Source organism: Culex pipiens, chromosome 1, assembly GCF_016801865.2.
Source record: "Culex pipiens pallens isolate TS chromosome 1, TS_CPP_V2, whole genome shotgun sequence".
NCBI classification, from domain to species: Eukaryota; Metazoa; Arthropoda; class Insecta; order Diptera; family Culicidae; genus Culex; species Culex pipiens.
In genome coordinates, this window is record NC_068937.1 from 111,362,211 (window position 1) to 111,375,706 (window position 13,496).

Sequence of the window (13,496 nt, forward strand, 5' to 3'; positions counted from 1 at the left end):
AACATCAATTTTCATGTTTTTAAACCTTTGCATGGCAATATCTGAGATATCTGAGTAACTGAGGGTCGTATCAACAAAGTTCAAAAAAGCAAAATATAGAGAATTTTTTTTAGATTTTCAAAACTATTTTTTTCAAAAGTGGGCAAACATGTGCACTAATTTTTTTTCTGTTTCTTTTTCTTAAAGCGGCTGTATCTCAGCAACCCGAGGTCAAGATAAACTCATTTGCGTTTTTGTGATGTGCCCGAAAATCTGCAGAATCTGGCATGCCTGGTCGCCGCTCTGAGCGATTCTCTCGTTGGACAGTGGGATTCCACAAACATGTGAAACACAACAGTTTATAAGACCTTTAAAAGAACTCTAGATTTGTTAGTTCAAATGTTCACAAGTTTTCACAAGTTTTAGAAAGCCTTTGGATCTTTTAATGGATAAATATATTTAGTAAGGAATGTCTGTCTTTTTCGTTTGACACTTTTTTAGTTTGTACCCCGTTGGTTGGTCAAAGTCAAACTAAAAAGTGACGAACTGTCACTTTTTACACGGCGCTCACGCACATTATCAAATTAAACGTTTGGTAGTGTGTATGAACTCCGTGTAAAAGGGGTTTCAAACAAAAAGTGACCTCGTTCGTTTGACAACAGTTGGTGTCAAACCATCGGGGTTTGAGTGTAAAAAATAATCAAGTTTGAATTGATAAAACCCCGGGAAACTCTACCTTTTTAAATCAAACTCACAGTTAAATTAAAATGTCTAATTAACAAAAGCTTTGACCAAATCAAAAAAGCAATTCAATGTTCAAAAATTGTTAAAATTCCATACAAATCCGTATTATGCGTGAAATTCCCTACAAAAATTCCGGCCTGTTAAAAATCCGCGAAGACGGTCGAAGATCCGCATGGTAAGGAAAAAATCCGTACAGTTGGTAGCCTTAGTCTAAATCCATTCTAAAACCCAAAACCAAGGGTGGCCCATTCTGCCCCCTGCCCTTACAAGCACGGGACCCGTGGTGTAAGGGTATGCGTGGTTGCCACTGGTATCGAAAAGTAACAATAATTATTTTTTGTTATGAACGGGGAATTTACTTAACTCATGAATGTTTGACATCAAATTCAAATTCAAAAAGCGTTTTTCGGAATACAAAAAAAACTTTGCGAAACTAGATATTTTATCCAAAAAAGTTTTTTTTAAAAAATTGTTTTTGGCATGTTAATTTTAGCACGTTTAAAAATATTTTGATTTTGTATTAAATTCCGACGGGCAGCATCGTAAAAAAAAAAATCATCTCGCGAAATATTTTTTTTCGTCAATGCTTTAATATTTTGGAAACTTATGACTGCAACACAACTGGACAAGTGTATAATGCATTTTAAAACACTTTTTTAATTGAAATGTTAAAACCTCGTGGCCTGTAATTTGTTTTTACTTTTTTTTTCGACCCTCCCCTCGACTTTGGTCAGGGTCGAGGGTCATAAACTTCAAAATATATTTGCAGCTGTCTAAGCTTAAGTCCTTAAAAAAATCTTAAAATCGATAGAAAAAAAATTAATGTGCCAAATAGAAAAGAAAAGCAAACGAATTCTTTTCGTACAACAAAATTTGCTTAAAATGATATCCAGAAAATAATTATCAAAAAAAATTACCAATAGGAGAATAATTGAATTAATTGTAAACGGCCTTTAAATAATTGTTTATTGGTCTTTTCACTAGAGTTCATATGATGGGGTAAGATGGGACATCTGCCCACCATCCTGGAGTTTTTTTTGTTTTCAAAATTTAGCCAGGGAATTTCTATAAACGACGTTATTTTTAAAACGTCCATGTTGTGGTCCCACTCTCCTTAAGTCACCCTATAAAGTGACAGTACGGCTTAACAGATAAAGACAATCAAACATTTCTGTTTCGGCTTTAACAATAAAAACACAGAGGATTTTGAGTTACAACAGTGGGAATGTTTAATGAAATTAATAAGGTTAACAAAGCAATAACAACATTACAAAGGAACACTGCTTAAACCAGAAATTATAACTGCTCCTCCTTGATGAACGACTTGCCGTTGTTATCCCGCGCAATCCGGTAGTATCTGAAATAAAACGAAAATTCATTAAAATCCACCAAACTTTCAGCCCAACTCTCTCCCCAGTCCTTACGTATCAAACTTCTCCAGCTTGGTCACAAACTCCTCGTCGTGGGTGATGATAATGAGCAGGAAATTCCCGCCCTCCCGCTCCGTCACGATCCGCCGCAAGCTCTCACACAACGACGCAATGTTCTCCCGGTCCAGATTGGTCGTCGGCTCGTCCAGCGCCATCACGCCACAGTTGTTGCTGAACGTCTCGGCCAGCGCCATCCGGATGATGAGCGACGCGAGCACCTTCTGGCCGGCACTGCACCGCCCCCGCATGTCGATCTCGACGTCGTTTTTCGCCTGCACGACCCGGTAGTTGTACTGGCGCCGTTTTTCGACGGCCTTCGTTTCGCGCGACTCGTCCTCCGTTTTGATGCGGATGTAGTCGATGTCGTTGCCGCGGTAAATGTCCCGCCAGAGCGAGTAGATCGAGCGGTTGATTTGCTCCATCTTTTCCGCGTGGTACTTCATGAGGGCCCACTCGAGCGCGTTGCGGTACTTGAGGATGTCGGAGATGATTTTCTTCAGGACGACCGATTCGGCGAACGTTTTGTGGAAGTTGGCGACGGCGTTGCGGAACTCGGGCCGGTCGAGCTCTTTGCGGAGGGCTTTGAGTTGGTTCTCGAGTTCGGCGATTTGGCCGGTGATTTCGCTGCGTTTGGCTTGGATGGAGTCGCGCTGCTCGAGCAGTTTGTTGCGTTCTTGGACCACGTTCGGGGCGTCCAGATCGCCGATGCTGCGGAGCAGGGTGTCGAGCTTTTCTTGGAGGATTTGGGTTTCTGCGGTGAGTTTCTTCAGGTCGCGATTGTCGAGGAAGTCACGCTCGATGAGGTCTTGGTTGGAGATTTCCTTTTTGAGGGTGTCGATTTTGGTGGATTTTTCTTCGATGCTCGCGGCGACCTTCTTGATGTCGTCGGTGACTTCCAGCAGCTTGCGCTTCATTTTGGCGATTTCGTCTGTGAGGTTCAACCTGGCGAGTTGATCCAACTCCCGTCCGAGTCGAATAATCTCGCCCTCCATTCGTTTCAGGCCCTCCAACTCGGACTGAGCTTTGCCCAGCTTGACGCGATTCTCGCCTTTGGCCTTCAACTTGGCCTCTTCCTCCTTGGCCAGACTCGCCCGAACCGGTCCCAGCCGGCGTTCCGCATCTTCCATCTCGCTCTTGCAGGCCACAATCTTCTCGCCCAACTCGACTTCCTTCGCCTTCTTCGTGTCCAGCGACTGCACCGACTCCTGCAGCTGGATCTTCTTCTCCTTCATCTGGTTGAAGCGCTGGTGCAGTCCGTTGAGCCGTTCCGTCTCCGAGTCGATTCGGTTCTGCATCTCGTCGATCGAGTTCCGCTCGGCACGCAGCTCTCCCCGCAGCACTTCCCGCTCCAGCTTCATGTCGTCTAGGGGAACCGCGGAACCGCCGCCTGGGGTTTTGTCCGCCAACTCCTGGCGCAGCTCGGCCACGCCCTTGCGCATCCGGTCCAGGTCGCGGGCCGACTCGTCCAGAATGCTCATGTCGCCGAGGATCGAGTTGATCAGCGCAACGCTCGAGTTCGGCTCGAGAACGGCCATTTGGTACTCCTCAAGGTCGGAGGACGCCTGGGTGAGACGTTGTTCCGTTTCCTGAAGTTGCTGCTTGAGCTTGGGAATCTCGATCGTCTGTTTTTCGACCCGCTCCGAGTACGGTTGGAGGGCTAGCAGACGATCGTAGCGCGTCTGATCCGTCTTCAGCTGCTTCTCTAACATCTCAATCTTCTCCGGCAGCCGCCGGATCTCGTCGGACAGCTCCGTGCTGATGTCCTGCGCGTCCGAGCCGGCCATCTCCTTGTGGCACAACGGACAGCAGCTGTCGTCCTCGATGCGTGAGATGTACTTCCGGTATAGAATCTCCGCGGAACGCTGCTCGCCGTGCTCCAGGTTGTTCCGGGTGATCTTCTCCTTCAGCTTGGACAGCACTTCCTCGTACGGTTGACCCTGGCAGGCGGCGTAGATCTTCTCCCGGTTCTCGGTCAGCTCTCGCTCGAGCCGGTCCAGGTCACGCTTCTGCGAACGCCGCGTCGTTTCCATCTCCGTGACGATCGCTTGCGCGGCACGCGTTGACTCGTTCAGCTGTTTGATCTGCCGCTGCAGGCCATCGTACAGGTCCTGAACCGCTCGCTTGAAGTTGCTCTCGATGGTCTTGCTGGGGAAGAGTCGCTTCAGATTGTCCGAGTGCTTGTTGCGAACGCGCCGGAACTCGGCCTCCCTTCCGTTCAGCTGCTGCTCCTTCAATCCCAACTCGGTCGCCTTGGCCGCGATCGCGTCCAGCGCCGAAATCTGCTCCTCAACCTTGTCCAACTTGACCTGCAGCTCCTCCCGTTTGGCCTTCTTCTCCACCAGCGTTCGCTTCATCCCGTCCACGTTCGTGTTCGCCTTCTGCGTCTCGTACTCCCGCTCCAACTTCTCAATCTCCCCGACGATCTTCTTCAGCGTCTCCGCCGAACGCTCGATCGCCGCAATCTCCGTCTGCGTCTTGGCCTTTTCCTGTGCGAAATCCGCCACCATCTGGCCCTTCATGCGCACGTCCGACTCCAGCTTCGCTTTGTCCTCCCGCAGCCGATCGATCGCCTTCTGCGCCGCCTGGTCCGCCTCGTCGTGCCCCTTGGCCATCGCCTGCACCTGCGACTCCTCCGACCGAATGCCGTGCTTGATGGCCGCCAGCGCCGACTCCACGTCAACCGTTGAACCCTCGTAATCCCCGCTCGCCGGCAGCTTCAACCGCCCACAAAGCTCCACAATCTTCCCCGCCCGATCGCCGCCCAAGTCCTGCTCCTGCTGACGTTTCGCAATCAGATGAACCCGGCGGGACTCCATCTCCTGAAGCTTGGATTGGAGCGACTTTTCCTGGGATTTGCGCGAGGCGAGATCCGATTCGGCGTCGCGCAACTCCGACCGCTTGCCGCCCATCGACGCCTGGAACGAACGAATCTCCTGCTCCAGCTCGGCCAGCGAGCCGCTGAACAGGGTGCGAATCTTCGAGCGAAGGTTGCTCTGTTGGTCCTCTTTGGTGTGGATTCTGAAAGAGGATTAGTTACATCAGAACTTGTTCAAGATTGTTGCAAATCCCCCATACTAACTTCGACTTAAACTCAATTTCCTGCTGCTTCAGCTTCGAATAATCCCGCTCGATCCGCGCAATCTGCTCCATACGCTCATGAATCGGCTTCAGCGACCCTTCCAACCCGTCCACCTCCTTCCGCATCTCGCCCTTCTTCCGTTCGGCCTTCTCCGCCTGCAGCTGCTTCATCTCCGCCTGACTCTTAATATTCTCCAGCAACTTCAAATCCCCCGCCTTCTCCTTCTGCCGGTCGTTGTACTCCTTCGAGATCTTGATCAGCTTCTCAATCACCTTATTGTACTCGGTCGTCTCGAAAATAGCATCAAACTTCTTCTTCAACTCCTTCGGCTCCTCCAGCGGCCAGTTCGAGTCCTCCTGGTGGCAGAAGATAACGTTGTTGATAATCGCCTTCGAAACTCCCATCGCGTCCGCCATGTCGTTGTTAATGTCCGCGACGCGCGGCCTTGACAGCGTCTTCTTCTCCCCTGTCGCACCGTCCTCGATCGTAACGGCCGAATCCAGCGTCTCGAACTTGGGCAGCTTGGTGTTGCCCTTGTGGGAGACCTTCATCGAGCGGGTCGCCGTCACGCGGTTCCCCGTGAAGTCCTTCACCATCAGCTTGACCTGGCCGAGCGATTCGACGGTGTTGAAGATCTTCGGGTCGTGCACGAACGCCTTGCCGCGATCGGTTCCCGGCGGGACCTCGCCGGTGAGGCCGTACTTGAGGCACTCGATGATGGTGGTTTTGCCGCAACCGTTTTGACCCACGATCAGGGTCAGCGGAGATTGGAATTTAATTTTCTGAAAGACACAATTTGAATCAATTTGCAGCGAAATGTTATTCATCATCGTTTTAGACAATTTCTAAATATTAAATTAATCCAAAAATAACAGCTACTATTATTTTTGGATTAATCAATCCAAAAATAAATAAAACAATTTAAATATTCAAAATATATACTGCCTAAAACTGAGGCAACCCCAGTTACGAAATATTCTACCAGAGCTGGTTTTGCCAGAATTCTGCAAGAACGTCGAGACTGGAAAGTTGGAAACTTCAAAATTGTATCAAATGTTGAAGACCCCTACAAAGCAAATTTTTTTTTTAATCCTTTCAAAATCTCACCTGAACATCCTCGCTTTCGACGCCGAAGCTGCGGATTCCGCGAATTTCCAGCTTGCAAATTGTGGACATTTTCGTCGCCCTTCAAAAATTTACCGTTCGACAACTCTACTGACTTGAACAACTTGCACAAAAACAGGACAAAACGTGAAAATAATTGCCGGCAACGAAATTTCGCGACCAGCGGCTGCTTCGATTGACACACGAAAGAAGCGAAGGAAAATGTGGTTGACGAACGAGGCGAGAGAAGAAAAATTGCGCGCTTTGTTTGTGTTGTGAAATGGGATGGAAAAGGAGAGACGACAAACAGTGTTGCCAAATGAAGCAAAACAATGTAAATGGGCCAATGAAAGTTTGCAATAAAACAAGTGTACTGTTTCATACGAGTCTTTCAGTTCGACTATTGCAAACTTTTCACCATTTTTTTTGTATGGAGCGTGGACAATCGCTAAATTCCTCCCCCCTCCCCCCCCTCCCCGAAGTGTGCAATAATAACTCAGTTTGCTTATTTTGTCACATAGGACCTTTTGAAAATTTACTCTACAAAGTTAAATAAAGATTTATTGGAGATTCAAATGGAGCAACATTTGAAAAGGGCGCATAAGCATTTTAACAGCTGCAACTATTTTGCAAGTCCTGAGACAACAAGTTCCAGAAATGTTGAGAGGTATACACGGGGTTGGGCACAAGGTTGATCCGTAGCGCATTTGATTAATTTCCGTAAATATTTGGTAAATATCGTAAATATCGAGGTAAATATTATTTATCTGCACAATATTCGGAAGGAAATTTTGTTCAGTGTGGATAATGACAGTTCAGAACTGTCAAACTGTTTCCTTCGTTTACAAACTGTCACCGCTCTAATAAATTTATTTTTCCAGCTTGAGGTATTTTTTTACTGCGGAATTTCCGGTGTCCTACGAGGATTGCGTCAGCGGGACCAGAAACGACACTTCATTTACCCAATGGAGTGGCATCGGAAGTGGGTCGGAATTGGTTGACGACGGCAGGACCGTTGAGTACGTCATGATGGAGTTTCGTGTCGCCGGATCGAGTCTATAGATAAGACTCCCGCGACCTTGTCCAGTGCCAGTCGGTGGCGGTGTTTGTCCGCAGCGGGCAAAAGAATTTCATCACGGAAAGTTACATGGGTTTAGTGGAGGCGATTCGAACGGATATTTCCGTGCCGCTGATTGATAGCGATACCGACGAGGAGAGTTGGAAGAAGCGCAGGCAGAGGTCACTGGAGCAGTGTCTGGAGGTGCATCCGGAGTCGGGAAAGCTAAAGGGTGCTTCCGTGTTGGGCCCGATCAGAAGAACCGACGCCGGAGGACGGTTGAAGGATGCCTTGCAGGACTCGCTTCGAAGGCTTCAATAGTGTCACGTTTAGGGTATCCTTGAAAAAAATCTCGTTTCCCCCATCCACAGATTCTGGAACTGCATCAACTCCGAGAAGCAAGACTTTGTCATCGTTCAATGCAAATGGTCAGACAAATGCAAGGAGGAGGAGGAGGAGCAGGAAGTGGAGGAGGAGATGAGTAGGGGGGGGGGGTCAATATTGTTTTGTTCTCATCATATTTAACAATACAAAAAATTAAGCTGAAACCACAAATAAAAATAAAATCCAATGCGACTTCGATGTACGTCTCTCGTCAAACTCCAAGATAAGGAGTGAGGTGACCAAATTAGGTCAAACAAGTTTAAGACATGCATATGTAACAGCTAGATGTGTCTGCAGCGTAAACGCGTGCAGAAGTAATCGCCGGCAACTTTTCCTTGGCCAGTTATAACTCGTCCCGGACGAGCTTGACACCGTCCCCGGTGGACATCTGCACCAGATGCAACCCGGCCAGCTTCAGGAAGGTCGACTTTGTGTGCGCCATACAGGTACGAGCCAACAGCATGCAGCGGCGGATGAATTCCCAGGTTCTTGAACTTGTCCTTGAGCGGCATCGGCAGCACGACGGTCCAAACCGCCATTGTCCGAGTACTGCTCGGTGGGCCGTTCGTCCACCTCCATCGTCTTGACGCGGACGTCATACTCGGCTGGAAGTGTCTCCAGGATGAGGTACGAGTCCTTGTTCACGCTCACCAAATCGCCCGGCTTGAGCTTCTCCGGATCAACCAGGCCAATCACGGTCAAAAAATACTTCTGCCGTGTCGAAGTCTTAATGACGGTGCGCTTGCCCTTCCGGTAGAAATCCAGCACCAACACCGCCCGTCGTACTCCGTCTCTTGCGGGTCTACGTACAGCAGCTCGACCGACTTGTCCTCCAGGGTTACCGCCATCTCGCTTGCTGGTGCGCACTAAGTTCAACACAAAACAATTGAAAATCTGGATTTACTACGACGAAGCTGCTGTCCCTGGAAATTGCCGGATGATAACGAAGCGCCAGCGAATCTCCCGGCTGGGAAATGTATTAGAGACAGAATGATTTTTTTTATTTGTAAACAATACGCAGCGCGCGCGTTTGCGATGACAGCTGTGAAAAACACTGAAATAAAATTCATAGAGGAATGGTGTATGCACGTAAATATGGATGCGCATACGGATCAACTTATGAAATAAATGCAATATATTTGGAGTGACCTACTTCAAAAGAAGAAATTAACGCAATTTTGTACCCAGAATCTGTGTAAAATATTATCCAGATCTTTGTAAAATTTTACTCAGATTGTCGATTCATAAACTACTTAGATTTGACAGATAACGGTTGTACACAGATCTGTGTACAAGTTTTCTACACAGATTCTGTGTATTCCCAGTTTTGGGAGATCTGTGTCAAATTTTACACAGATCTGTGTTATTTGGATTTTGCGTGTAGGGTGGATTAAGTAACGCACGTTTTTTTCCCTTTGAAACGCCCCTCGTTACGCCGAACTGTCACTGTGATGTTTATATACCGAACTGTCACTACCGCCCTTCCCTGCGCATTTTCGCAGTTTTCTCCCCTCATCAAAACTCAAAATTTCTGCTGTTCCGTTCAGTTCAGCAGCCACCATCGTTGAGAATTGTCGTCGAAGTTGTGAAAATTCCGTGTTCGCGTAAAAGTAACAACTTTGAGACAAAATTGTGCTGTGCGCGTTTTGTGTGAGTCCGCCGTGTCGCCGTCCGCAGGGTTGGAAGGAGTGCGTGCAAAAGTTTCACAGTTTCTTACGCCTACGCAGCGCGGAACAGGGGGAAGGCCCTTTTCGGCGGAGATTCCCGTCCTTGGTGGGGGCCCCCTCGTCAAATTTGGTGCGTGGTGGGGCGAAAACTGAAGAAAAATCGCAGCTAAAATCGCTTGATCGCGGCCACAAGTGAATTGATAGCGTGGAAAACGGGAGAAAATTTAATTCGCAGAGGAAAATCGATCCAGGAAGAAGAGCAACAAAACAGGCAGATTCAGCACAGCCTGCTGCGAGTTTGTTTTTGTTGTTGTCCTGCGGGTAGGCGGGCCAGAGAAAAAGCAACTTCGAAAAAAAAACATTCGAGTTTGGGCGAGGGCAAAAAATGAGCCTTTCGAGTGATTTTGGAAGAATTTCTTGAAAATATTCGGCCAAAAGAGGCAGAAAGTGCAACCCCGTTTTGCTATGGTCGTGCTGTGACTGGGTGGTGCAACAGCAGCAGCAACAACACCAAAAGTAGTGTTTTAGTTTCCGTTTGTATTCGAGTTTTATTTTGCTGAAAAATCCCTTCAACTAGCAGAGGAAGCAGAACCGCCAATCCGTCACGATGGATTCGCTGCGAAAGTGGTTGAACAAGCCAAAGGTTAGTACTACACAACGTCACTAGCAAATCTCTCATTACAAACTCCACAATCTGCGCCACTATCGCAAGTGAAAAAGTAAAATAAAATAGTGGTTTCGTAGGAAAGAAGAAAAAAAACATCACGGCCAAAACCAGTGCCCACGAGCACGAACAAAACTCGGCAGTAGTTGTGTGTGGAAGTAGTATTTATTGCACGTACAAACATCGTCGTCGTCGCCGCACACCAGCACACACAAAAAAAAATAAACCAAGAGGCCGCCAGTGATTGCGAAAGTTTTGCTTTTGCGCGAAGCAAAAACGTACCGAGAAGAAAACCTTCCGAGCGTACGCGGAAATCAAGGGTAAACAGGCAGCACTGGTTGGAAAGATGTGTGTTGTTGGCAGCGCTGTTGGTAAAAAGTTTGTTTTGGTTTCGGGAGAGGCAACATTCTTCTACTTTAAGGCTGATATGCAGATCGGAAAGAACGCAAAACTCCATACAAAAAAACGCCCAAGAAACGCTCAAGGAAAGGGAACAGAAACGGAAAGTGGCGTTTGACGTTTCTTGTTTGTAATATGTTTTGAACAAAAAATCAAAGAATTTGAATTTTACTTTTCGAATGCGACTGAAAGTTACAAATGTTTTAATAATTTTATATTCGTTGGAAAAAATAGAAAATCCCGGAGAATCTGAAAATGCAGAATCTTGAAATTAAAAGGACAGATTTAGTTTTTTGGTCGAAACGGAGTAAAAAATAGAAGTTGTGTTTATTGCTGTTGGCCCAAGTGTCGCCAACTATTGCTTGTAACAACCAGCAACCTTTGGATTGTGAGTTCACTGCACTGTCCGATTAATCCACCCTGGCGGGACCGAACTGAAATAAACCGGAGTGAAAATAAACTTGACAAAAATCATACAAATATCTATTTTCTTACTGAAAAATTCCATAATAATCTGATATTTGACAATACAAATGATTCAAAAATAAAAATGCGAAAATATGGAAAAACAAAAAATTTCTGAAATTTCAAAAAAACAAAAAAAAATACAAAGGAAATTCCAACCATTTTTTAAATCTTCATTTTTGAAATTAAAAAATAATAAAATTAAATTCGAAATTAAAGAATTTAAAAATATAAAAGCTCGAAAAATTAAAAAAATCGAAACCTGAAAAATTTTAGAAATTACAAGTAAAAATTTCAAAAGTTTAAAAAATCTGAAGTATAGAAATTTGAAAACACATTTACGCAAAACCTGAAATTCTAACAATCAAAAACTAATTATTTTTTCAAAAAAAAATTAAGATTTTAAGAATTTAAGAATTTAAGAATTTAAGAATTTAAGAATTTAAGAATTTAAGAATTTAAGAATTTAAGAATTTAAGAATTTAAGAATTTAAGAATTTAAGAATTTAAGAATTTAAGAATTTAAGAATTTAAGAATTTAAGAATTTAAGAATTTAAGAATTTAAGAATTTAAGAATTTAAGAATTTAAGAATTTAAGAATTTAAGAATTTAAGAATTTAAGAATTTAAGAATTTAAGAATTTAAGAATTTAAGAATTTAAGAATTTAAGAATTTAAGAATTTAAGAATTTAAGAATTTAAGAATTTAAGAATTTAAGAATTTAAGAATTTAAGAATTTAAGAATTTAAGAATTTAAGAATTTAAGAATTTAAGAATTTTTAGAATTTAAGAATTTGAGAACTCCTGATTTGCTAAATTCCTTATTTCTTAATTTCCTAATTACCAAATTACCAAATTTCCTAATTTCCTATCTTGTAAATTTCCTGATACCCTAATTTCCTAATTTATTAATTTCCTTATTTCCTAATAACCAGATTTCCTTATTACCAAATTTCCTAATTCCCTAATTTCCTAATTTTCTGATTTCCTAATTTCCTAATATCTTAATTTCCTAATATCCTAATTTCCAAATTTCCTAATTTCTAAATTGCCTAATTTCCAAATTTTCGAATTTCCCGACATCCTAATTTCCTACTTTCCAAATTTTATAATTTCCTAAATTTCTAATTTCCTAATTACCAAATTTCGCAATTTCCTTACATCCTAATTTCCTAACTTTCTTATTTCTTTATTTTTTAATTATCAAAATTCCTAATTACCTAGTTACCTTACTTCCTAATTTCATAATTTTCTGATTTTCTTGAGATATTAGCTCAATTTCTTAATTTTCTAATTTCCTTATTACCAAATATCGCAATTTCCTTACATCCAAATTTCCTTACTTCCTTATTTCTTTATTTCTTAATTATCAAATTTCCTAACTACCTAATTTCCTTACTTCCTTATTTCATTATTTTCTGATTTTCTTGAGATATTAGCTCAATTTCTTAATTTTCTAATTTCCAAAATTTCTCAATTTCCTTGCATCCAAATTTCCTAATTTCCTTATTTCCTGATTTCCTTATTTATTTATTTCATTATTACATAATTTCCTAATTTCTTAACTTCCTAATATCCTAGCTTCCAAATTTCTTAATTTCCTAATTTCGTAATTTCTTAATTACCAAGTTTCCTAATAATTTCTTTATTTCCTAATTCCAAATTTAATTTCCAAATTTTCTAATTTCCTAAATTTCTAATTTCTTAGTTACCAAATTTCCCAATTTCCTTACAACCTAATTTCCTAACTTCCTTATTTCTTTATTTCCTAATTATCAAATTTCCTAATTATCTAGTTTCCTTACTTCCTAATTTCATAATTTTCTGATTTTCTTGAGATATTAGCTCAATTTCTTAATTTTCTAATTTCCTAAATTTCTCAATTTCCTAACATCAAAATTTCCTAATTTCCTCATTTCCTAATTTCTTTATTTCATTATTACAGATTTTCCTAATTTCCTAATTTCTTAACTTCCTAATTTCCTAGCTTCCTAATTACCAAATTTCTAAATTTCCTAGCTTCAAAATTTCTTAATTTCCTAATTTTCTAATTACCAAATTTCCTAACATCCTAATTTCTTTATTTCCTTATTTCATTGTTAAATAATAAATAATTTCATAATTTTTTAAATTTAGTTTGTCTAGTTTAAGAATTTATTAATTTCAAATTTTCTGATTTTTTGAAGAAATTTAAAATTATTGATTTCTATTTTTTTTATTATTAATAATTGTTGTTTAAAGTTTTTGAATAAACATTTTCAATCTATTTAATTTTATCTTTTGAATACGCACACCGTCAAACGCGCTCATACCGAACTGTCAACTTTTTTTGACCGCGTTCCTTCCGATCTGCATACCGTACTTTTCATTTGAGATTCCAAATAAGTGTCCGCGCGGTTTATTAGTTTGTGAATCATACTTGCATTATCAGCTGTTTACAGCACTTCCCATATTTGTCTGTAAATTCGCAAAATGTGCGACGCTGATTCACGGCCCGAGACGCGCGCTCTCTCTGGCGGCGTT

The 13,496-nt window shown here is 42.7% G+C and overlaps 3 protein-coding genes across 3 annotated transcripts in view; 2 read left to right on the plus strand and 1 right to left on the minus strand.

Annotated features, from left to right (window-relative positions):
* Nucleotides 1-1,923: 1,923 nt before the first annotated feature.
* LOC120417192 (DNA repair protein RAD50) lies at nt 1,924-6,544 on the minus strand. Its single transcript, XM_039579159.2, has 4 exons — nt 6,340-6,544; nt 5,233-6,014; nt 2,148-5,171; nt 1,924-2,080 (listed from the first exon to the last, which is right to left on the minus strand). Exons 1-4 carry the CDS (start codon nt 6,406-6,408, stop codon nt 2,020-2,022), a joined length of 3,936 nt encoding a protein of 1,311 aa, XP_039435093.1. The 5' UTR covers nt 6,409-6,544; the 3' UTR covers nt 1,924-2,019.
* A 757-nt stretch (nt 6,545-7,301) lies between these two features.
* LOC120417210 (queuine tRNA-ribosyltransferase accessory subunit 2-like) lies at nt 7,302-7,782 on the plus strand. Its single transcript, XM_039579174.1, has 2 exons — nt 7,302-7,332; nt 7,404-7,782. The coding sequence occupies exons 1-2, from the start codon at nt 7,302-7,304 to the stop codon at nt 7,712-7,714; spliced, it is 342 nt and encodes a 113-aa protein (XP_039435108.1). The 3' UTR covers nt 7,715-7,782.
* A 1,536-nt stretch (nt 7,783-9,318) lies between these two features.
* Nucleotides 9,319-13,496, plus strand: part of LOC120417189 (lateral signaling target protein 2 homolog) — a 35,531-nt gene continuing 31,353 nt past the window's right edge. The window contains exon 1 of the mRNA XM_039579157.2: nt 9,319-10,087. Within this exon, the coding sequence (XP_039435091.1) occupies nt 10,052-10,087 (36 nt within the window). The 5' untranslated portion in view covers nt 9,319-10,051. The remainder of the gene's footprint in view (nt 10,088-13,496) is intronic.

Bases quoted from the DNA above. Each gene is read 5' to 3' on its own strand.
- LOC120417192 (XM_039579159.2), bottom strand. From the start codon at position 6,408: ATGTCCACAATTTGCAAGCTGGAAATTCGCGGAATCCGCAGCTTCGGC. The intron at 6,015-6,339 runs GTGAGATTTTGA...TGTGTCTTTCAG, and splicing joins TCGAAAGCGAGGATGTTCAG to AAAATTAAATTCCAATCTCC. The intron at 5,172-5,232 runs GTTAGTATGGGG...ATCCTCTTTCAG, and splicing joins GAAATTGAGTTTAAGTCGAA to AATCCACACCAAAGAGGACC.
- LOC120417210 (XM_039579174.1), top strand. From the start codon at position 7,302: ATGGAGTGGCATCGGAAGTGGGTCGGAATTG. The intron at 7,333-7,403 runs GTTGACGACGGC...TCTATAGATAAG, and splicing joins TCGGAAGTGGGTCGGAATTG to ACTCCCGCGACCTTGTCCAG.